Below are 20,951 nucleotides of genomic sequence, written 5' to 3'. Positions count from 1 at the left end.
GCTTGGGTATATCATTAACTCTGACATCCCCATAATGGACATCAGATTCTTCCTTCTTCCAGAATCACTTTCCAATAACGTCCAAAACGCCCAAAAATGAACAGGGAAGGAGCTTGGAGAACTCGGCCTTCTCCTTCAATTAAAACCACCCGTTATTCCTCACCTCTTTTCATTTCCAGCTTCTACAAAACCTGACAATTGAGCTTTTGAATTCTTTTGCCTTACTCACGATGGGTAATACCCCGAGCGTTGTCCGAGACTGCCTCTTGGCGGCCGTGGGGAATAACCCGGCACTCGTCAATTTCCAGAATGATACATTCTTCGATCTAAACACTCCTCTCTACAATCTGAACTACCCAGTTGTCCCGACTGCCATTACTTATCCAGAGAACTCCTATCAAGTCGCTGAAATTGTGAAATGTGCTGCAAGAAATGGACTAAAGGTGCAAGCCTACAGCGGTGGTCATAGCTACGCTAACTACGGTATGTTCTGAAGGATTTCTGCATTATTCGAGTTCTTCATCTGACATTTTCTAACATTCATCCAGGTCTCGGTGGAGAAGATGGAGCTATCGTTGTTCACATGAAGAACATGCATCATTTCTCCATGGACAAGGAGACTCACGTTGCATCTGTCGGGGCGGGTACTCACCTGGGTGATCTCCACATTCATCTGTATCACGCTGGGAAAAGAGCAGTAGCCCACGGTGCTTGCCCGCAAGTTGGCGTGGGCGGCCATTTCACTATTGGTGGCCTCGGTGCCATGTCACGCGAGTGGGGTACAGCTCTCGACCACATCGAAGCAGCCGAGGTCGTGCTCGCAAATGGTAGCATTGTGATAGCTTCTCATGAGCAGAATCAGGATGTTCTCTTTGCCATCAAGGGAGCTGCGGCAAGCTTTGGAATCGTCACTGAATTCAAACTTCGCACGCACCCTGCGCCCAGAGAGGCTATCCAGTATTCATACGCATTCAATCTCGGCAAAACAAGTCAGCGAGCACAGCTGTTCAAGGACTGGAAGAAGCTGGTTTCGATTGAGAATATTCCCCGGCAGTTTGCCACTGAGTTAGTTCTTTTTGAATCTGGCGCTTTGTTATCTGGCACTTTCTTTGGCACAAAGGAAGAGTGGGAGGCGTTCGGCCTTGAAAACCATTTCCCCATCCACAACAGCGGCAATGTGCTTTATCTTACCAACTGGCTCGGAATGTTGACAAGCCAAGCTGAGAACCTTATCATGCGAGCCGCAGGAGGCATTCCGTGTAATTTTTACGCCAAGTCCATGTCATTCACTGCCGAGACCATGATCTCCGACGACGGTGTGGATAAGATGCTCGAGTATATCGACTCCACTTCAAAGGGGACTCTGGAATGGTTTATCATCTTTGACCTGGAGGGAGGCGCTGTCAATGACCATGCCGTGAATGCGACAGCATATGCCCACCGTGATGCGATTATTTGGATGCAGTCTTACTCCGTCAACCCCGTCGGCAGAATCACGCAGAAAATCAAGGATTTCCAACACGGTTTGTACGATACCATTGCTTCCACTCGCCCTGACGCTCGGTTTGGCGCGTATCCGGGATATGTCGACCCTGAGATGGAGAATGCGCAGAGTGCATACTGGGGACCTAACCTGCCCAGACTCCAGAATATCAAGGCTGCCATCGACCCGACGGATCTCTTCCACAATCCTCAAAGTGTCCGGCTGAATGCGCACCGTTAGGTTGAATTTGGATTGACTGTTGTGCTTTCATTGAACATGCGCTATGAGAAGTGATTATTCCATTCGGCTGTACGCAGTTAATAAGTATTATTATTCTTTCGGCATTTGATGCATTCGTATTATTATTTCAAGGCTTTGCGATGATGAGCGCGTATTTTCATATTCCCTTCTAGCTGTGCATGACATGAATTGTTGACCAACAAAAGCACATACCTGTAGATCACGCCATAGTGTACTACATAGGTATATGAGAGGGGTAAATATAGATAGGAAACTAACAACTTCAAAAGGCCAGACTAGAGCTATGACCATCAAATTAGCTTGATTTGGTATCTAGTCTAGATGTCATCTTCCAAGCTTAATACTTATAGTCACGTTGAGAAGCAAAAATCAATCAGTAGACTGGTCAATGATGAGTGAGGGATATCCGCAAGTATAGCATCGATCGGCGGCTGCACGGAGCTCCGGTCTTGCACCGGCAACTTCCCAAATAGTAGGAAGTGATATGGTATTAATATGTAATATGCTGCGGAGGATTATGCGTCCTGTAAGCCCATGTACTCAGCTCCCCATGACTCATCGTATTCTCCAATCAGTCATTTATCCCTCACCGTTCTTCCAGTTCTCAGGCCGCCGAGGTTGAGGATCTGGAAAGATCTATGCTCATTCAGCAATGGTAACGCCACGCTATGACTATTTGATGTTTGGTATCGCGATAAGCCAGATTGCTCATACTCACTACTTTATTAGCACTTTCATCACTTTGCATTTTCTCTTTCCTCTCTCCCCTCTCTTAATTTTTTAGTATTTACTCCATGAGGAATGTCCCCTAATCAGCCTAATTTATCGGTAACGGGCGCCATTGCCCTTGTACTTGTAGCCGCCGACTCCATCCCAGCCATCAAAAGTATCTCCGATCGATTCCTCCGCACTTCCATCCCGGATGATTCAAGTCTAGCTAAATTGACTTATCGTGACAATGATGGCGAGGCTACACCAGAGTCTCTTCGCGCTTTCTCCGATACATGGCAGCGAGTCGCTATTGCGCTGTTCTCTATCAGTGGATTGCTGACGTCGTTGACGTTGGCTGTTCTCACAACCATCCAATTCATCCCAAGTAACCCGCTATTTAGCTGGCTTCAATTTGCAATCTGGGTATGTCGGAGTAAAATAGGTGAAGCAATTGATATTCACATATTCTAGATTTCTCTTTCTATTCAATCTGTTGCCTTCTTCACGGAACCGAGGCCAACAAGTCGCTTCAGGCTCGGCCAAATAGCTTTTGTTGGAAGTGTCGTTACTGTCACATCGATAGCCGTTGAAGCACAGCAGACTTGGTCATTGCAGAACAGTTTATTCCAAGAAAAGTACTGGCTAGGCTTGGTTTTTGCAACCTTCGCCAGTGGAATTCTACGTGCCCTATTCACCGTCCTTCTCCCCCGTCGACCAAATGTGTACTGTAATGGCCAAATAGTCGATCAAGAGCAGACTGTGACAGCTTTCGGTCGCTACACCTTCTCCTGGGCGAGTACTCTCCTCAACTTTACCGTCAAAAACAGGAACCTGGAGCTTAAAGACTTACCCAAGCTTCGAAGGGAAAAGCGAGTGGAGCGTCTACGCAGCAAGTTCGAACAGGCTCGTAAGGGCGGATCACGGAAAGTATGGAAAGCCCTCATCGTTGCGCATTGGCAATCTATCCTCCTTCAGTTAACTCTGTGCCTCATCACTGGAACTTTGAGTTTCAGTCCGCAGTTGGCTCTGTACAACATTTTGGGCTCCTTGGAAGATCGGGGTACGGATTCATGGAGCCCACTAAGATCCTGGATCTGGGTCCTCGCCCTGGGTGGCTTGATGTTGCTGCAATCTAGTATTGATGCATGGCTGTTTTGGGGTGTCATATCAAAACTTGGCGCCCCGATCTATCAAGAGCTCTGCGCGACTGTTTTTGCCAAGTCAATGCGTCGCAAGGACGCTAAACATGCAAAGAAGTCAAATGGCAAGAATGACCCCTCTACGTCGGCAAAGACTTTACTCGTAGAGGAGGAAGACGAGGAAGAAGATGAGGAGGCTTCCATCAAGAAAAGTCGCCAGAGTATTGTCAATCTGGCTGCCGTTGATGCGCGTCGTATCTCTGATTTCACATCATACGCTTATCTAATTCCGTCAGCAACGATGAAGATCATTATTGGATGCACCTTTTTGACTCAAATTCTCGGATGGCGCAGTGCGCTCTCAGGTCTGTCAATCGCCGTGTTGATCTTGCCCTTGAATATCTACGCATCAAAGAAATATACCGGCGCCCAAGATAAGCTGATGAAGCTCAGAGACCAGAAAATGGCCATCATCACCGAGGTGCTACAAGGAATTCGTCAGATCAAGTTCTCCGCTATGGAGCAGCAGTGGCAGAACAGAATAAGTCAGACTCGTGAGAGGGAACTTGGCGCCCTGAGACTTTCCTTCATTTACGATGTCGTCTTAATAGCAATCTGGATTCTTGGTCCTGTTGGACTTTCAGCCGTTTCGTTGACTGTATACGCTTGGATTAACAGTGGACTCTCTGCATCTGTTGCTTTCACAGCCATGTCAGTCTTTAGTGGCCTGGAATCGTCGCTCGCTATCATTCCCGAGATCATCGCCGATGGCCTGGAGGCCAAAATTAGTGCCGACCGCATTGATTTGTACATGAAGTCCGCAGAGAAAGTAGTTAACACAGTTCCCTCTGATAGCATTGCGTTTGAGAATGCTTCTGTGGCATGGCCTGCCGAAAAGACGGATGACGATGATGATGATGGAGACCGATTCCAACTGCGTGACCTGACATTGAATTTCCCTGAAAAGGGTCTTACCGTCATCTCTGGCCGAACGGGGTCCGGAAAGAGTCTACTTCTCGCGTCTATATTGGGCGAATGTGACGTCCTTGGGGGAACCGTCAAGGTCCCTGTTCCAATACCTGTGAAGGAACGGTTCGACGACCTGGCAACCAGCGAGAACTGGATCGTTGACTCCGCTATTGCATATGTTGCTCAGATCCCGTGGATCGAAAATGCGACTATTAAGAACAATATTCTCTTCGGACTTCCTTACAACAAAAGCCGCTATCAAAAGGTTCTCTTCGCTTGTGCTCTGGAGAAAGATTTGGAAATGATGCCGGATGGCGAACTCACGGATATAGGAGCCAATGGAGTTAATCTCAGTGGTGGCCAGAGATGGCGTGTATCTTTTGCTCGTGCCCTATACTCAAGGGCTGGGATTCTCGTCCTAGATGACATCTTCAGCGCACTGGATGCCCACACTGGACGCCATGCCTTCGAGCATGCACTAACTGGAGAACTAGGACAAGGCCGCACCAGAGTTCTGGTGACCCACCATGTCGCCCTGTGCCTGCCTCAGACAGATTACTCTGTTCTTCTGGAAAACGGCCGCGTCAAATATGCCGGTACCATCGACGAACTTCGTAGTTCTAATCATCTGGAAGATATTCTTCGTCAAGATCAAGATACGGAGGAGGTAGACAAAAATGCTGAGGAAACCCACGACACACTTGATGCTGAAGAGACAAATCTTAAAAGAGTCCTCTCCAATGTTTCGCGTCGGCGTCCTAGCAATGCACCAGAGCCGAACGAGTTAAATGAACAAGCAAATGGAGTACTCAAGGATAAGCCTAAAAAGTTCATCGAGGACGAAAAACGAGAGGTTGGCTCAATAAAGTTCTCAGTTTACAAGTCTTATCTGTCAATGGGCGGTGGTATTTTGTTCTGGATGATGACGGTCATGGTGTATATCGCCTTTACTTCCCTTGTCATCGGAAAAGTAAGTACAGACTCCGTGATGAAACGATTTTATGTCCTAACATTTTCAAACAGTCTTGGTGGATTAACGTCTGGACTTCCTCTTCGTCGTCGAGAACTCGAGCCCATCCTGAGCAAATGCAGGCACTTCTACAACATAGCATGACAGTTAACCGCACAGATTCAGACTCCGTCGACAACGACCTCAAGTTGTATCTCGGCGTCTACATTTCCATGTCGGTTATCGCGTGTTTCATCGGAACCGCAAGATTCTACTTCATTCTGACTGCTAGTGTCCGCGCATCAAGAAATCTCTTCAACAATCTCGTCTTCGCTGTACTGCGCGCTCCTCTGCGATGGCTGGATACTATCCCCCTCGGCCGTATTCTGAACAGATTCACTGCTGACTTCAATTCGATCGACTCCCATCTTGGATACCAGATTGGCTTCCTGATTTCGGAAACCCTGAATCTTCTCGGCATAATGTGGGCTGGCATGATGGTTTCCCCGGTGGTGCTCTTATTCGGAGCGATCGTCCTTGCAATTTCCGTCAAGTTAGCAATCAAGTACCTCGCAGGTGCACGAGAGATCAAACGTCTAGAAAGTACTGCCAAGAGTCCTGTCTACGAGCAGTTTGGTTCAAGTTTGGCGGGTCTGATCACCATCCGTGCTTTTACCAAGAGCGACACATTCATCGAGCTTATCTACAGCAAGATCGATGCTCATGCCCAGGCCTGGTGGACCATGTGGCTATTCAACCGCTGGCTTGGAATACGAATGAATGTGATAGGAGCATTCTTCTCAACCTTGACTGCATTTGTGATTGTTCTTCTCCCCGGTATATCGGCCTCGCTCGCTGGATTTGCACTGAGCTTCGCTCTGCAAAGCAATACTGCAATAGCCATGGCACTGCGCCAGTACGCTAACATTGAGCTGAACATGAATGCCACCGAGCGTGTCATTGAATACTCCAACATCGAACTAGAGAACCAAGGTGGTGCCGATGCTCCTGCAGCCTGGCCCACAGAGGGCCGCTTAGAAGTCACTGATCTAGTGGTGAGCTACGCACCAGATCTACCTCCAGTCCTAAAGGGACTCAGCTTCACCGTCGAAAAGAACCAACGTGTCGGCGTAGTTGGCCGAACAGGTGCGGGCAAGTCATCATTAACGCTAGCACTCTTCCGGTTCCTCGAAGCTCGCGAGGGACAGATCGTGATCGACGGCCTAGACGTCTCCAAGATCAAACTGCATGACCTGCGTAGCCGGCTCGCAATCATCCCCCAGGACCCCGTCCTTTTCTCCGGAAGCGTGCGATCAAACCTAGATCCATTCGACGAATACAGCGATTCAGAACTCTACGATGCGCTCGCACGGGTGCATCTCATCGCCTCAGCTGGTGACGACGACGACACAACACTTACGTCTCAAATTCTCCAGCATGGCACTGGCGCCACGACGCCCGACACAGCAACATCGAAAAACAACAACACAAATGTCTTCTCGTCCCTATCAGCACCAATCTCAGAGGGCGGTCTCAATCTCTCACAGGGCCAACGCCAGCTCCTCTGCCTCGCGCGTGCAATCGTCGCTCATCCTAAGATCATGGTACTAGACGAGGCAACATCCGCCGTGGACATGGAGACAGATGCCTTGATTCAGACTTCTATCCGAGCCGAGTTCGGCCGCAATTCTACAACATTGCTCGTTATTGCGCATCGTCTAAGCACCATTGCGGACTTTGATCGCATTCTCGTTCTGGATGCCGGTAAGGCTGTTGAGTTTGGTGAACCTAAACATCTGATGGGTATTGAGGATGGCGTTTTCAAGAGCCTTGTTGATAGCAGTGGTGAGAAGGAGGTTTTGGAAAAGATGATTTTCGGTTAAAAGATAGATTGTTCATAATTTTTTTCAAAATTGTAAGTACAGATCACAAAATCTTATTATGTTTTCTTTTCTTCGTTCGTAAATATTTTGCGCCTAGTGCCCCACGTCAAGCTTCGAAAAAGTTGCGATGAGTCCAATGACCTCAAAATTGAACAAAAGGAAGAGGAAGGTACATGTCACCAAGGTATTCTCGAGTCAACAAGAACAACCTCTCCACAACCTGATCCACTTCACTTCATAATATACACTCCACGGCACCAAGCCAGTGGAAACACCACCAAGTTCAAAGAGAGTCAGAGATTTTGATAACGTCCGTTGTATAACAAGGAGGTTGTGCCGAACGTCTTGATCAATCTTCCTACATCTCGAGTCCACCAGCCCTCAAGCCCTCAAAGAGGGAGAGCCGTTGGTCTCAGAGAGGAGCAATCATTCACATAGAACACACTAAGCTTTCATCATCTATAAAAGAAAGTCAGTAAGATGCGCCAAAAAAAAAAAAAAAAACAAGTCAATCAAATAGTGATTGACAGATCAGATGGACTCACTTGAGTTAAACTTGGAAGGATGAAGAAGAAAAGAAAAAAATGCGATGATCCTCCGCAGTTAAATATTGTCGCGCTAGACTGTTTTGGTCGGGCGGTCTGGTTGCGGTCGTTCCTTTCTGCCGACTTGCATCATTCCATGCTTCGACTGCCATAATGCTGAGCATGGGTGTACAGCTGCCAATGCGGCTTCGGTCGAGTGCTGCCGTCTCAAAATTATTCCGTGGCTCTCGATGTACTCCACGGTCGAGGCAGCTTGCTTCAAGGCCTTTTCATCTCTCGGCTTGTTTGCGCGAGCAGAAGGCTCCGAGAGAGCTTCCTAGCTTTTTGAAAGCTTATAAAAAGGCCGGTATGTGAGGCTCAGGAGTCTTTGCTGGACCAGTTGCTAAATCAATATGCTATTTATAGTTGACTTCCCTCCTGCAACCCATGACTTTGAGTCCTTCCTCTCACAGGCTGAGCCCAATGCCGAGGTGGTGCTACACGGCTACTTAGGCCAGAGGGCAGACCTCTCGAAGAAGCTCTCATTCGTTCGTCTCATAGACCCGACAATGAAGCATACTATACAGATCATTGCATTTGCTAAAAACGAAGGCTTTGAGCAACTCAAGACTATAAACCCGAACAGCCCCGTCGCTGTTCGCGGAACGGTTCAAAAGAAGAAAGCGAAGGGTTCGGACCCGGCTGACAAGCCTGAAGATATGTGGGAACTAGCATTGCAGGACATTCACCTGTTGAATGAATTCCCTAAGGACATAATCATGACGCCTGAAACGGTGTTTGGTCCTGAGCAGCGATACTTACAGTTGCGTTCGGATGCGGAACTGCGTGATGCTCTCCGATTCCGAGCAAAGGCGCGTAATATTTGTAAGCAGGAGCTGGAGGAGAATTGTCAACCCCCTTTCACGGAGATCGAGACTCCTCTGCTATTTAAGTCTACACCCGAGGGTGCGCGTGAGTTCTTGGTTCCTACGCGTCGACCAGGGCTGGCGTATGCTTTGCCGCAGAGTCCGCAGCAGTACAAGCAGATTCTTATGGCTAGTGGCTTGCCGAGATACTACCAGTTTGCGCGCTGTTTCCGCGATGAGGATCTTAGAGCGGACCGACAGCCTGAGTTTACACAGGTATGGATGAACTAGAATTGGGAAGAAGATCCCCATGCTGACCTCAATAGCTTGATATGGAAATGTCATTCGCAAAGGGTGACCAGGTTATGAACACAATTGAAGGCGTCATTCGACGGCTATGGTCGAATTTAATGAAGGACCCGGCGCCTGAAGGTCCATTCCGGAGGGTGCCGTACCAGGAAGCCATGGCCCGCTATGGCTCAGACAAGCCTGACACCAGATACGGCATGGAGATAATTCAGCTTGATCATGTGCTGCCGATCGATCTAGTCTCGAAGATCTCGCCTCTCACCGACCCAATAGTTGAGGCCTTCAAGGTCGAAAGCAACGACAACGACCCCGCCGAAACGCTCAAATTCATCACGCAGTTTCTCGACTCGCCAGCAGGCACCCCATTCAACAACAACCCCGACGGTGGACCCGGCGTGTTTGTATACAACAGTAAAAAGCCACTCTGCGGACTCCAGCCCTTCGGCTTCGAAGCCGCTGAGCAAGTTGAAGAACTACTCGAGCCAGACCACGGCGATCTCATCATACTCCAAGCTCGTCCCCGCGGCCCCTTCGCCGGTGGCTCAACTCCAATGGGCGACCTCCGACGCGCGCTGCACGCATCCTCCGTCTCAACCGGCTTCAAGCCAGCTCCTACAGGTTTCGACTTCATGTGGGTCGTCGACTTCCCTCTCTTTTCTCCCTCAACCGAGTCCGAGCCCGGCCAAGGCGGCACCGCCGGCATCTCATCAACTCATCACCCCTTCACAGCGCCAAAGACGGCAGCCGATGTAGACCTTCTTCTCACAGATCCCACCAAAGCCGTAGCCGATCACTACGATCTGGTCGTCAACGGCGTAGAGCTTGGTGGCGGCAGTCGTCGTATCCACGATGCTGCCGTACAGGAGTTTATTCTTCGTGATATTCTCAAGGTCCCAGCGGAACGTCTGGCCGACTTCTCGCACTTGCTTGATGCCCTGCGCTCTGGCTGTCCGCCGCATGCTGGGTTGGCGTTGGGCTTTGATCGTCTTGTTGCGGTCATGCTGGGAAGAGAGTCTGTGCGGGATGTCATTGCTTTCCCAAAAACTGGTAAGGGTGGTGATGATGCCATGGTTCGCGCTCCGAGTCCTATGACGGCTCAAGCTTTGGAGACATATCATTTGCAGCTACGAAAGTAGTCCAGTCGCGTCTACTGGAATTTTAACTCTGTATATTCTTTTTACTTCCCGAGGTCCAGTCGGGAGCTGCTTCGATCTAGAAGTGCTGTATTTTAAGTGTACAATATGTTCATATACCCTACTAACCAATGGATCCTTCACATCAGGCTCGTCAGTGTTGACTGCTCATTAAATTCTGAGGTAAAGCTATCTACAACCTGATCTCTCCACTCTTCAACTTCTCATGATGATCTTGAGTAAAAGGAACGTAGACACTGCCATTTGGGGGTAGCCAATAAAGCTTGTCTCCGGCCGCTGCGACCTTCTCATAATCACACCCTTCCAGTCTCAGCTTGCCCTTCTGCATCTTCATAGTCTCAGTGTATACAAGCTCTTGAACTAAGCGCAGAAAGACCGGCACCGCATAACGGGGAAGAGCCTGTATAGCATGCTCCGCCAAACCCCTAAAGTCGAAACTGCCCTCTGTCACGCCTTCTGGATAGACAATTGCTGCACAGCCAGCCCGACCGTCTGCGTTGGGCACAAGCACGCCATAAACGTTGCACTCCTTGATCTGGGGGAACGAGCCCATGATATCCGACACCTCGCTTGTAGAAATGTTTTCCGATTTCCAGCGATAAGTGTCCCCGAGACGATCAACGAAATAAACACATCCTGATTCTTCATGGCGCATCATATCGCTTGATCGGAACCACATATCGCCTTTTTTAAACACATTCCGAATGAATCGTTTGTTCGTAGCATCGCTGTTCTGGTAGTAACCCGAGAACTGCGATTTTGGAGCTTCGATATTCAGCCAATGGATCGTCTCACCAGCTTCTCCCAGCCGACAAGGAATCGCAAATCCAGTCGCGGGATCTCGGATGATCTCCTGAGTGTCGATATCAATTTTCACAATCTTTTCCGTCGATCCCTTGAACAGTCTCCAAATGAGACCTCGAATATCAATGGCATGCCGGCTGAACTCTCCTTCATTTGGATTGACGCTTATACCTATTCCATCCGTTGCCGCATAAAGTTCATTTATAACTGGAATGTTGAACCGTTGTCTAAATGGCTCCCATACATCCTGCCGCATTCCATTTCCCCACGCCATTCTAATATTGTGCTTCCGTTCAAGAGGGTGGGGTTTTCCATTGAGAAGATATCGACAAAGCTCTCCGACGTATTGTATGATATCAGCCTCGTTTTCAACGACCTCTTTCCAGAAGGTGGAATGGGAAAATTTGCGTCTGCACCAGATTCCAAGGTTAATATGTGAACACAACTTCAAAAGGATATTGGCGTCAAAAATTACCCAAGAATAATTGTACATCCAGTATGGAGCACGGGGGTGACGCAAAGCGAGTGTGGCGCACCATGAAACAACGGTAGACAAGTATAAAACCGATTTTCCGGCTTGAGCTCAAGACGGTTCGCGACCCAAAAGCCTGTATATATCTCCGACGCTACTGTTTTTATTACTGCTTTCGGCAATCCCGTCGTGCCACTGGTGTACAATAGTGTCTTTATCATATCAGGGGATATTTCACTCCGCTGTTCTGGTGGAGGAGGCGTGGTTGGGAAGGGGGCCGAAGCGAAACTGCTTGGAGTATAGTAGATCATTGTGCACTTCTCTACTTGCCTCTCAACCGGTTCAACCAAGTGTCTGATGTTTTCGTCGACAAGACAATATCTCGCTCCAGAAAGCTTAAGCATGTCAGCATAATCCAACAGAAAGAACGCAGATCATACTTCTATACAGTGTTTCAGTGAGCCACTCGTCAAATTGTGATTGAGAAAGCATACGCCCGCTCCAATCGAGTCAAGTGCAAACCACGCCATGAGGTACTCGGGGCTATTGAGACCGTCCAGAGCGACAAGTTCTCCCTTCTTTACGCCAAGCTCCTGAAACAGCCAGTTTCCCACTCGGTTCGTATCTTCAAAAAACTGCTTATATGTCCACGTCCTCCCATCATGGGGGAAAATGAGAAAGAGGTTATTCGCAATAGCAGAGTTGTTGGCCTGATCTTCGAGAACATGGTACATGAGTAACCTGTTCTCATTGAGCTTTCCTGTAATGTATTGCAGCGCATTGGGTTTATTAACACGGATTATACTTCGGAAGTCGTGCCGAAGATGGAATTTCGCGTCGCAGTAGTTCGCGAGAGTTAACAGGCCCAGTGCGGCGGTAATTGGTGCTATAGTTTCGATAAGCAAGTCAAAAATGAGTTATTATAGAATGAACAATAAAAATACCTGCCAACGCCATGATGTGATATCGAACTATGGTTCTGAAATGTGGGGAAGCGGGGGAAGCTTTAAGCTTGGTTGTACTGTTGTGTGCCGAGGTATCTCTGATATCCAGGGCTCTTTACTGCATCCCGAGGTCTGTCGCCGCTTTTATGAGGTTAGCCACTCAAAATCGGGCTGACAGAGTACTCAGTAATTTTCAGAACGGGCTTACCTGTGTAGCTTTTGGTACATCCATCAGACCGACTTTTGGTAGACATACGGAAAGAGCATAAGTCGCTAGAACTTTTCTTTTTTTTCCCCTAAGACTCCAAGGATGTTCAGTATCAGAGGCATCAATCTTAGAGGAAGACGATCTGTGCGATCTCTATAGTGCATCTCCAGAGGAAAATGAATTGTCAGACAATCCCATCAACAGCCAACTGTTCCAACTTTCCAAAGCGAAAGGGATAACACGAGTAATTCAGTGATTTTGCCCGTTAACAGCAGGTACACAGAATAGTAGACTTTCGGTCACCCAGATATAAGGAAATAAGGCGGCGGAGCCATACCCTTAAGATTATGCTTTGCCCCTCTCCTTGGGCGAGATTTTGCACACTCTGATTCAAATCGGATTCCCACTGTGACTTGGGGAGACCTGAAAACATCGACTGAACCTTCAAAAGCGCTATTGGTTGCAGGCATCGATAGACAAAGGATGCAGGAGAAATGAACCGTTTCCCTGTAGCGGAAGACAGCCGGTAGTAAAACAAAAGATTATGATCGTCGTCGACCAATCCTTCCATTGAAAGAAATGACGAAGACGTATATGTTTTGAGGGCCGATAAGTCACGAGTGCTCGTCAATTGCTGGACTTAATAACTGAGGTCGTCTATGTCCGTCGAGGCTTGCTTGTCAAAAACCCAATCATGTGTTCTAGAGCGATATTCAATGCTGCCGGAGCCAACGTAGATTTTTATATTTCTGCATAGCCCAAGGAGAGATTGGACAGACTATTCAAATAGCAGTAAACAGTGCCATTTGAATGGGCTGATGGGTAGTCAACACTAAAAAAGATTCGACTCGGAGAACCTGTGAACAACATCATAATGATGCTAAACAAAAAGCTTGGGTTGGCTTGAAAAGTCCTCATGGTAAGGTGTCAGATTTTGTCTTGAGATGTTATAGAAAGGACGCAGCTCTGCTAGCCTGTCGGTCACAGAAAGAATATATGCTGGAATAGATTTGAAGCGGCTAATCTCCGCGAGATGGGTTGTGTATAGCACGATCCCTATGCCGTAAAGCCTTTGAAATGATGCCATGTGGTTTTCTTCCAGAGTGTCACCGTTCAGAAAACTCGTGCTCACCTGCAGCTGCTCCAGCAATTTGGTGACATCCTGCCCGAAACAGTTGTAGAACAAGTTGTCCCAAGAGGGGCTGCCACCAATGAAGTTGGTGTTGGCGGTTTCTTCCATATATTCCCCGTAGCGGTTGAAAATCTGCTTGATAAAATCATGGCCATCTCTAACTGCGAAGGAGGTTGAGACATGATCGAGGGCTCGAGAGATATCACTATCATCCACCAGGTTGACGCGCAACTGAGAATCCATAGTTCGCTCATTGTAGTTCTTCGTCAAGGGACTCTTATTATAATTCTTCCACTCTAAGTCCGAGGATGAAACTGGAATAAGCTGCAAGCCAGCAGCATGTAGGACCTCCTCGTATAGTGATTCGCTCAATTTCTCCTCAAGTAATCTGACCCAAAACAAGCAGAATCTCAGCCAAATCCTGAGGGTGGCCAGGATGATACCAATCTTCAATCTTGGTATTCAAGTGGCCAAATAATCCTAAGAGTGTCTGAACATTCAGGCTGAATGTTGTTTCCGAGAAAACGCAGGAGGAAGTTTTGACAAGAACTTCCCACTGAGCGAGTGAGGGCGATAGCTCTCTTGATGCTCTGACCAATTTCGACATCTCACATAGTATAAGGGCAGAAGTCTTGATGGAAAATGCCTCGCTCATGGCGGCACACAGAGCAATTAAAGAAGCACCTTCAGAAGTCTGAACAAAATCTCTTATAATTTGTCGAACTCCCACTCCAAACCAAATTAAGTCTCCAAATGTCGAGAACGCCTTCAGGTTATTGAGGCTTTCCATAATCACCTTCTCGCCATGAGCCCCAATATAAACTCTGCTACACATAGCCTGACCAAATGCCACGATGAGAGGCTCGATACCTGCTGAAGAAAGGCGTGAAAGCAAAGCGATTGATGCTGAAAAATTCAAAATTCATCTGCCCTAAGGCCGCCCAATCGACTGACCCTTGCTGAGTAAATGATAACGACATTCTAGCAAACGGAGCCCCCTAGGCCGATAACTAGACATTGAATATACCAGCTTCATGAGATCCTCTAGCAATGAGGGGTAGCAGTATTCGTGGCATCGAGCCACGTCACAGAGCTGTAAAAATGCACAGCTAGTCAGCTTACTCCAGCTTTAATTGCTCAGCACTAACCCATTCAGTCTTGATGAAAACGCTTCAAAACAACTATCGAAACGGCTTAAGGATGTGTCAAGAAAGAATCAATGTTAATGATTCTGATTAGCTTCAAATCACTCACCTTTTGCATTCCAATCCTGACCTCACCTCCATTCCAAAATTCCAGTTTTTTTATTCTCCCACTATGGAGTTTGACTTGGGGTATATCTGAGCGACCTAATTCGCTCACTGAGCAAGCACTGAGGAGCTGAATAAGCCACCTCAATAAACTGCGACACGCTAGCTCCATTATTTAGATCCTTGGCCCTAGTCATCATGGTAGATGCTATGGGTACGTCTCCCTCATTGGGAACGAAATGAGACTCTATGGAGTCTATTCCAATTAAAGACGATGGCTCTAATGCAGATACCGAGCCTATGAGCATCCAGGAGGCTTTTTCAAAACTTCAATACTGGATATATTCCTACCTCAAAAAACATGGACTTAGATCCATCTTTGACCTCTCCTCCTGCCAATTGACTCTAGCTTTCAAGACAAATATCCGTCAGAATCATATGAGCCGGGTAACAAGCAAGAAACATATACAAATGCAAAACCTTACATCATTGACGGCAAAGAAGGTGCGTTTCACTATCTAATTCACCATATACAGCAGAGTGATACTAAGCGGCAATTTGAGAATGGATCTACTAATAAAGATCATTTGTTAGCCTCGACCAAAGACAGTGGTCATCATGCGAAACAAAGAAGAAATCCAATACCCGCTCGACATGAAATATCACATCCATGAACTAAAGCAAACTATGATAAATCGTCCTCTCTAAGCTACTGAGAAGGCTCGAAAAAGTGCAGGAGGAATGGCGCGGAAGTTGACGAAAAGAACGAATTAAGGCGACCGAAGCGCCTGAGGGAGAAAGCGAAGAGTTAAATCAACAGGAACTGTCCTAATTTTGTTCTGCTTTTCTAAAACCCTGATATTTATTAAATGATTAAGATTTTCAATAGCGTCGCGTAGAGGCTCAAACTGATTGCTGTTGTGCGAATTACAAAATCCAATACCGAAGTAAGGATATCCACGCAGACGGCCGGTGATACAAAAGTAACGCAGTCATCGTCATCATATGAATTATAAAATTCAAGACCGAAGTAGAGGATTTCTACGTATACCTAGAGGGCCGGCGATGCAGAAGCAACGCAGCCATCATGTTCCACCCTAGACAGGCTTAAACCCGCCCATAAGGGTATTGTTCTCATCCTCTCTTCGCTAGACACTGGGTCCGGAGGGAAGAGAGCCTCTATGTCGAGTCTGACCATACTCATCAAATGGGATAGCTGGTCGACCGGCTCGGCATTGTCACCTTGTGACTCGCTGATTGCGGGCTCGATATCAGAGGCATAGGTGGTGGCTGGTGGCTGATTGCTAACAAGATCGCTGCTCACCAGTTGGGTGCTATGGAAAACGCTAGTCACTAGCTGAGCTCTAGAAACTGAGTTCCGAGCCATCTTCACAGCATCTTGAAACATCTTGGTCTTGGTCTTGCGGGGCAAAGATTTATTTGGCTGCTTCCATGGCGAATTGTTCAGTGACGCGTGCTATTTATAAATGATATCAATACTCCATCCTAACTTGCGGGAGTAAGATCAAGAAACATACCAGCCGACGACGCCTTCTCATTTGCCATCTTCAGCTTTCTCTTGTGCCCAGTCGATTTCATCTTTCCAATTCTTCCCTCCATTGCTGGATTTTCGAGTGAATTGAATGATTGGGAACTTAGGGAATGGCTTTAGAATTACTGAACTGAGGGCTGTGAGAAGAAAAGTAAAAAAAAGAGGAGTGGAAGACCAAAAATTACTTATGAGTGGATATCCTTCCTCCTTTGGATTTGCACACAACCCTAGCATTAGATCAACTATTCTATCATTTTAGGAGACTATCAATCACAACAAGGAGGTGATTGGTTTTTGTTAAACCCCTGATAAGTATATTTCAAGAAAGCCCAAATATTTAATATAAAATGAGCGTACCGTGGACTCAGAAGTGGGAGCAGAAGCAGAAGTAGAAATAATTAATATTATTGGATGGGGAAGTAGAGAAGTGGGGCTGAATAACCATTATTAAGTAACTTTCATACTTCACTTCCCACTATTATTATTTTCAAAACACTTCCCAACTCAAAACTCCCCTCATTCTCAAGATTCTTCCTACTACATGCTCCGCTTGTTTCAAACGCTGTCCTCATATACGATCTCTTTCCTTTCAATCTTTCTCGATAAATGCCTTTCTCATGCATAATAAGCCCCTACGCTTTCAACGCTGTCACTTTAGATGTTCGATTTTGGAGAACATATATTATCCTTGGGCCTTAAGCCCCGGCTGTTTGACATCTCGAACCGACATCAACGCTTTCCAGCAACCAAAGACTTCGAAAACCTCGCGTTTTAGACACCAAGCAACACTCCTTCAGGATGAATGGATTCATTATCACCACATCGTTCACAAGTTGAGAAATTATATCCCGGATGAAGCAATATCAACGATGTGTTATTGATGAGATGGTTGGTTGGATCAGACGTGTTCGCCTTAATGAAGAGCGGGAATTGCAGCTCTCGGATAGACGAAAAGCCAGTATCTGATGCCACAAAACGACAGTTCACCGTGATGCAATTCTCCACCATGTTAATCGCACCTATGGATATACTAAGAGACCTCCGATCTCAGTTGCCTCCATTTCAAATTATGGTTTTGACAAAATTGGAGGTTCTCATCAGGTCTTTTTTCGCCGAGCCCAAGAAAGCATTTCAGCAGTCCTCAATATGCACACAATCTGATGCATCTTAGAGACAAACTAGACTCCTTGACGATCATCCTGATTCTCCCGATGGCAGAATGCCTCGAACCAATAGCAACATAAGTCCTAGGAAAGGACGGACTACCAGTGAAAAGGCTCCTTCTACTGCCAACGAAAACACGAAAAACAGTGGAGACCGATCGGAATCTGCAAAATGCTTTGCACACGATAGGGAAAAGTGTATCATCACACAAACTGCATATCCCTAGGTGTGCTATATCGTCCCTTTCGCCTTGAGTGACTCGATCAAAAATTGCAATCCTATTCTTTTTGAGCGCATTTCTCCAACAGCCTACCTTCTCTTTTTCAATATTGTTTCGTTGACCATGATACTATCTCTGGCCCATGAGCGATTAGGTGAAAAGGTGCCGGTAAGAGAAATCAAGTTAAGTGTATATATATAAAAGGATGAAGAGAAGTTATGATGATGTTTCAGAGAGATTTTACTTTAACTTATATATGCTTGGTTATGCCTGGGTAACTCCGAGTGAGTAATTTGAGCAAAATTTCCCTTGCCTACTTCAAGATCAACGATATAGACCCATTCAAATTTTTGCGCCATCTTTTGTGTATGTGGATGGAAAGATTTAAACCTCGACCATCAGAAACAATTCTAAATTCAGTATCCTTGTTTCCACTAGTTCCCTTTTGGTGTAGCGTAAGAAAGGGCTGAGTGCTCAAAATATGGTACCCATGGACTACCTGAGTAGTCTGATGCGTTTTGTTGACCCTACCACTGCTCAACCCTTACGGCCTCAGAGTTTTATTATAGGCATTCCCAGCTTTACCCAGTGAACAAAAAGCAGCAATCCCTAGGCACTGAAACAGAAAGCTAAGCGATAGGAAATAAATCAACTATATGCTTCCCCTCTCGAGAGGCTGATTGGCCACCATGAACCTCGGACCGAGTGTTTTGTCCAATAATTACCTAGGTAGGCATCCCAAGGCCTCGAAACGAGGTGTGGAATGGGAAGCTGGTGATGTACACGAATACTTTCCATGTTCAAAAGGGTTTTATTTGCTGTCTGCAAAGCGATTACCATGTCCTAGAAGCCCTGGAGCGCTGGCTAGAGATGACTAGTAGCAGTCAAATTGTGTGACCAGTGATATCTCGATGTTTTTACCTGAGTATAATAATTGTAAGAGAATCGACATTCAGGCTTCTAGAGACCTCTATCAATTCCTTCGATGTTCTCATGGTTACTAAAACAGCATATTGAATTAGAAGGTGTTGTTGAAGATCCTTTCCAATGGGAAGAGGATATCTTGAGATGATAGATGCATATAGACATTGTTGTACAAAAAATAGCGATAGAAACGCCAAACCCAACCGCCCTATATAATGAAACAAGAAAATGAAGAATAGGAGAAAAGTATAAGTACAAGTTCGATCAGACTGTCAATCAGTGATGTGAGCCTAACAAAAGATTTTCTCTGTTCGGTAAATCAATCGGCCTCATGCATTCGACAAATCAGTCTGGCTTCATGATACACTAGCATGATTCGAAAATGTCAAATCTGGAGGCGTGTCGACCAGGCTATTCTTCGTCTTCATAATAAAAATATTCATCATCGTCCTCCTCGGGATGGCCGAAGATCTTTTGCCAGATGCCGTCCCACAGGCCTTTCTTTGTCACCATACCTCCGACAAGAAGAATAGGCAACTGCCAAATACTAGCCCAGAAAAGGCCACGGGCGGTACCTTGGGTACCCTGGTGCTTCCAGAAGCGGTAAGCCTCGCGGACAAGCCATCCATTGGCGATTGTACTTCCAACCAAAAACCCATGGCCAACGGTACCAATCCACCAAAGGCCAATTGAGATGGGGAACATGAGTACAGAGTACCTTAATGCGACACGAGCATTCATGGCCGGGTTAACCCATGCTAACATCCGGTAGCCGGCACCCTTGTATTCTTCACGGATAGTATGGGAGAGTGCGTTGAAGTGTGGAAATTGCCACGCAAACAGAATTCCAGCGAGGAGCCAACCGCCAATGCTGTCTTCGCTGAAGAGCATGTCGCGCCAGGTGTCATGACCTGTTGTTGCTACTTGTCCAGCAGCTGCAACCCAACCCATCAATGGGGGAATGCCTCCTACCAGCGCTCCAACCCATGTGTTAATGACAGAGATGCGCTTTAGAGGCGTATATATGAATGCATAGAGCACAATGTTCGCTGCGCCCAGAGCAGTAACAGTAGGATTTGTTCCAATGTATAGCGATCCGAGACCAACAGCTGCAGTGCCAATAGCGAAGAACACAGCCGCGCGGCGGGACATTAGTCCCCGAACTAGTGGGCGGTTTCGGGTGCGGGACATCAACGCGTCAAATTTAGGTTCAAATACCATGTTCATTGTGTTGGCACTGCAGCTTGCTAGGAACGTACCGATGGTCAAGTATATGAAAGTCAAGGTCGAGGTTGAGAGAGTGGGGAGTTGTGTCATTGCCGGGTCAAGGGTGAGCAGAGATGAGATAGGATACATGCTGTAAGCAGATGTTGTGCTGAGGAGAATCAAGAAAGATAACCGGGGTTTTGTCAAGGCGAGGTAGGCTGCAAATTTCCGGCGTATCGAGGTGGAGGGAAGAGCGGATGAGTAATTTGATAATTGAGCCGATGCATCGGGCGAGATGGCGTGTTCTTCTTTGCCATTTTCTATTTCAAGTTCCTTCAATCGCTTCCTCCGTCGATGTGGAAGCTCATGATTCTGAGATTCTGGTGCAATTGACCCAGATGGGGCTGAATTGGTCGAGCTTTGAGGCGCATTGCTTGCAGATTGTGACGTTGATGAGTTCACGGAATTGGCAGATGCAGAGGAGGAATGAAATGCTAATCTCTTAACCGAGCCATCCTGAGCCCGATTAGGAGAAAAGTATGTCTTTTGGAGGGCGGAGATCTGGTTCTCGGCGATCCCGTTTTGCCGATGTGAGGATGATAGGAATCCACGAATCGCAGACGGGCGACTGATCCTGGATCGAATCAGGCACCGTGAGCATGATAGTGCCTCCTGAGGCGTCGGCCTTTGTATGGCGAACCGGAGAGGTATCATGGCGCGTCTGAGTCCTGGAGGGGAGCGGAAGATCGAAAGGTGGAAAGGTGCGAACATTTCGCCGGCGGCCGCACGGACCAATCCCGCTGTTTAGAACAGGACAGTTAAAGAGT

General features: G+C 47.0%; 7 protein-coding genes across 7 annotated transcripts; 3 read left to right on the top strand and 4 right to left on the bottom strand.

Moving 5' to 3' along the window:
• Positions 1-230: 230 nt before the first annotated feature.
• On the top strand, positions 231-1,723 carry N7495_006871 (FAD-dependent oxidoreductase; the record flags this gene model as incomplete). Its single annotated transcript, XM_057209522.1, has 2 exons — positions 231-483; positions 549-1,723. 2 exons carry the CDS (start codon positions 231-233, stop codon positions 1,721-1,723), a joined length of 1,428 nt encoding a protein of 475 aa, XP_057063296.1.
• An 822-nt stretch (positions 1,724-2,545) lies between these two features.
• On the top strand, positions 2,546-7,395 carry N7495_006870 (putative ABC bile acid transporter; the record flags this gene model as incomplete). Its single annotated transcript, XM_057209521.1, has 3 exons — positions 2,546-2,878; positions 2,927-5,533; positions 5,587-7,395. 3 exons carry the CDS (start codon positions 2,546-2,548, stop codon positions 7,393-7,395), a joined length of 4,749 nt encoding a protein of 1,582 aa, XP_057063295.1.
• A 698-nt stretch (positions 7,396-8,093) lies between these two features.
• On the top strand, positions 8,094-10,230 carry N7495_006869 (aspartate--tRNA ligase MSD1; the record flags this gene model as incomplete). The annotated part of the gene is made up of 3 exons (XM_057209520.1): positions 8,094-8,286; positions 8,346-9,061; positions 9,112-10,230. The coding sequence occupies 3 exons, from the start codon at positions 8,094-8,096 to the stop codon at positions 10,228-10,230; spliced, it is 2,028 nt and encodes a 675-aa protein (XP_057063294.1).
• A 190-nt stretch (positions 10,231-10,420) lies between these two features.
• N7495_006868 (fatty acid transporter protein) lies at positions 10,421-12,481 on the bottom strand (the record flags this gene model as incomplete). The annotated part of the gene is made up of 4 exons (XM_057209519.1): positions 10,421-11,462; positions 11,528-11,919; positions 12,019-12,410; positions 12,469-12,481. 4 exons carry the CDS (start codon positions 12,479-12,481, stop codon positions 10,421-10,423), a joined length of 1,839 nt encoding a protein of 612 aa, XP_057063293.1.
• Positions 12,482-13,556: 1,075 nt separating this feature from the next.
• N7495_006867 (uncharacterized protein) lies at positions 13,557-14,051 on the bottom strand (the record flags this gene model as incomplete). The annotated part of the gene is made up of 1 exon (XM_057209518.1): positions 13,557-14,051. The coding sequence occupies one exon, from the start codon at positions 14,049-14,051 to the stop codon at positions 13,557-13,559; it is 495 nt and encodes a 164-aa protein (XP_057063292.1).
• Positions 14,052-16,109: 2,058 nt separating this feature from the next.
• Positions 16,110-16,445, bottom strand: N7495_006866 (uncharacterized protein; the record flags this gene model as incomplete). The annotated part of the gene is made up of 1 exon (XM_057209517.1): positions 16,110-16,445. The coding sequence occupies one exon, from the start codon at positions 16,443-16,445 to the stop codon at positions 16,110-16,112; it is 336 nt and encodes a 111-aa protein (XP_057063291.1).
• Positions 16,446-19,329: 2,884 nt separating this feature from the next.
• cox10 (protoheme IX farnesyltransferase) lies at positions 19,330-20,895 on the bottom strand (the record flags this gene model as incomplete). The annotated part of the gene is made up of 1 exon (XM_057209516.1): positions 19,330-20,895. One exon carries the CDS (start codon positions 20,893-20,895, stop codon positions 19,330-19,332), a length of 1,566 nt encoding a protein of 521 aa, XP_057063290.1.
• Positions 20,896-20,951: the final 56 nt, after the last annotated feature.

This window comes from Penicillium taxi (genome assembly GCF_028828555.1).
Source record: "Penicillium taxi strain IBT 34144 chromosome Unknown utg000004l_segment0_segment0, whole genome shotgun sequence".
Lineage (NCBI taxonomy): Eukaryota > Fungi > Ascomycota > Eurotiomycetes > Eurotiales > Aspergillaceae > Penicillium > Penicillium taxi.
The sequence above is the reverse complement of the archived record's forward strand: the minus strand, read 5'-3'. Positions and strand labels throughout refer to the sequence as shown.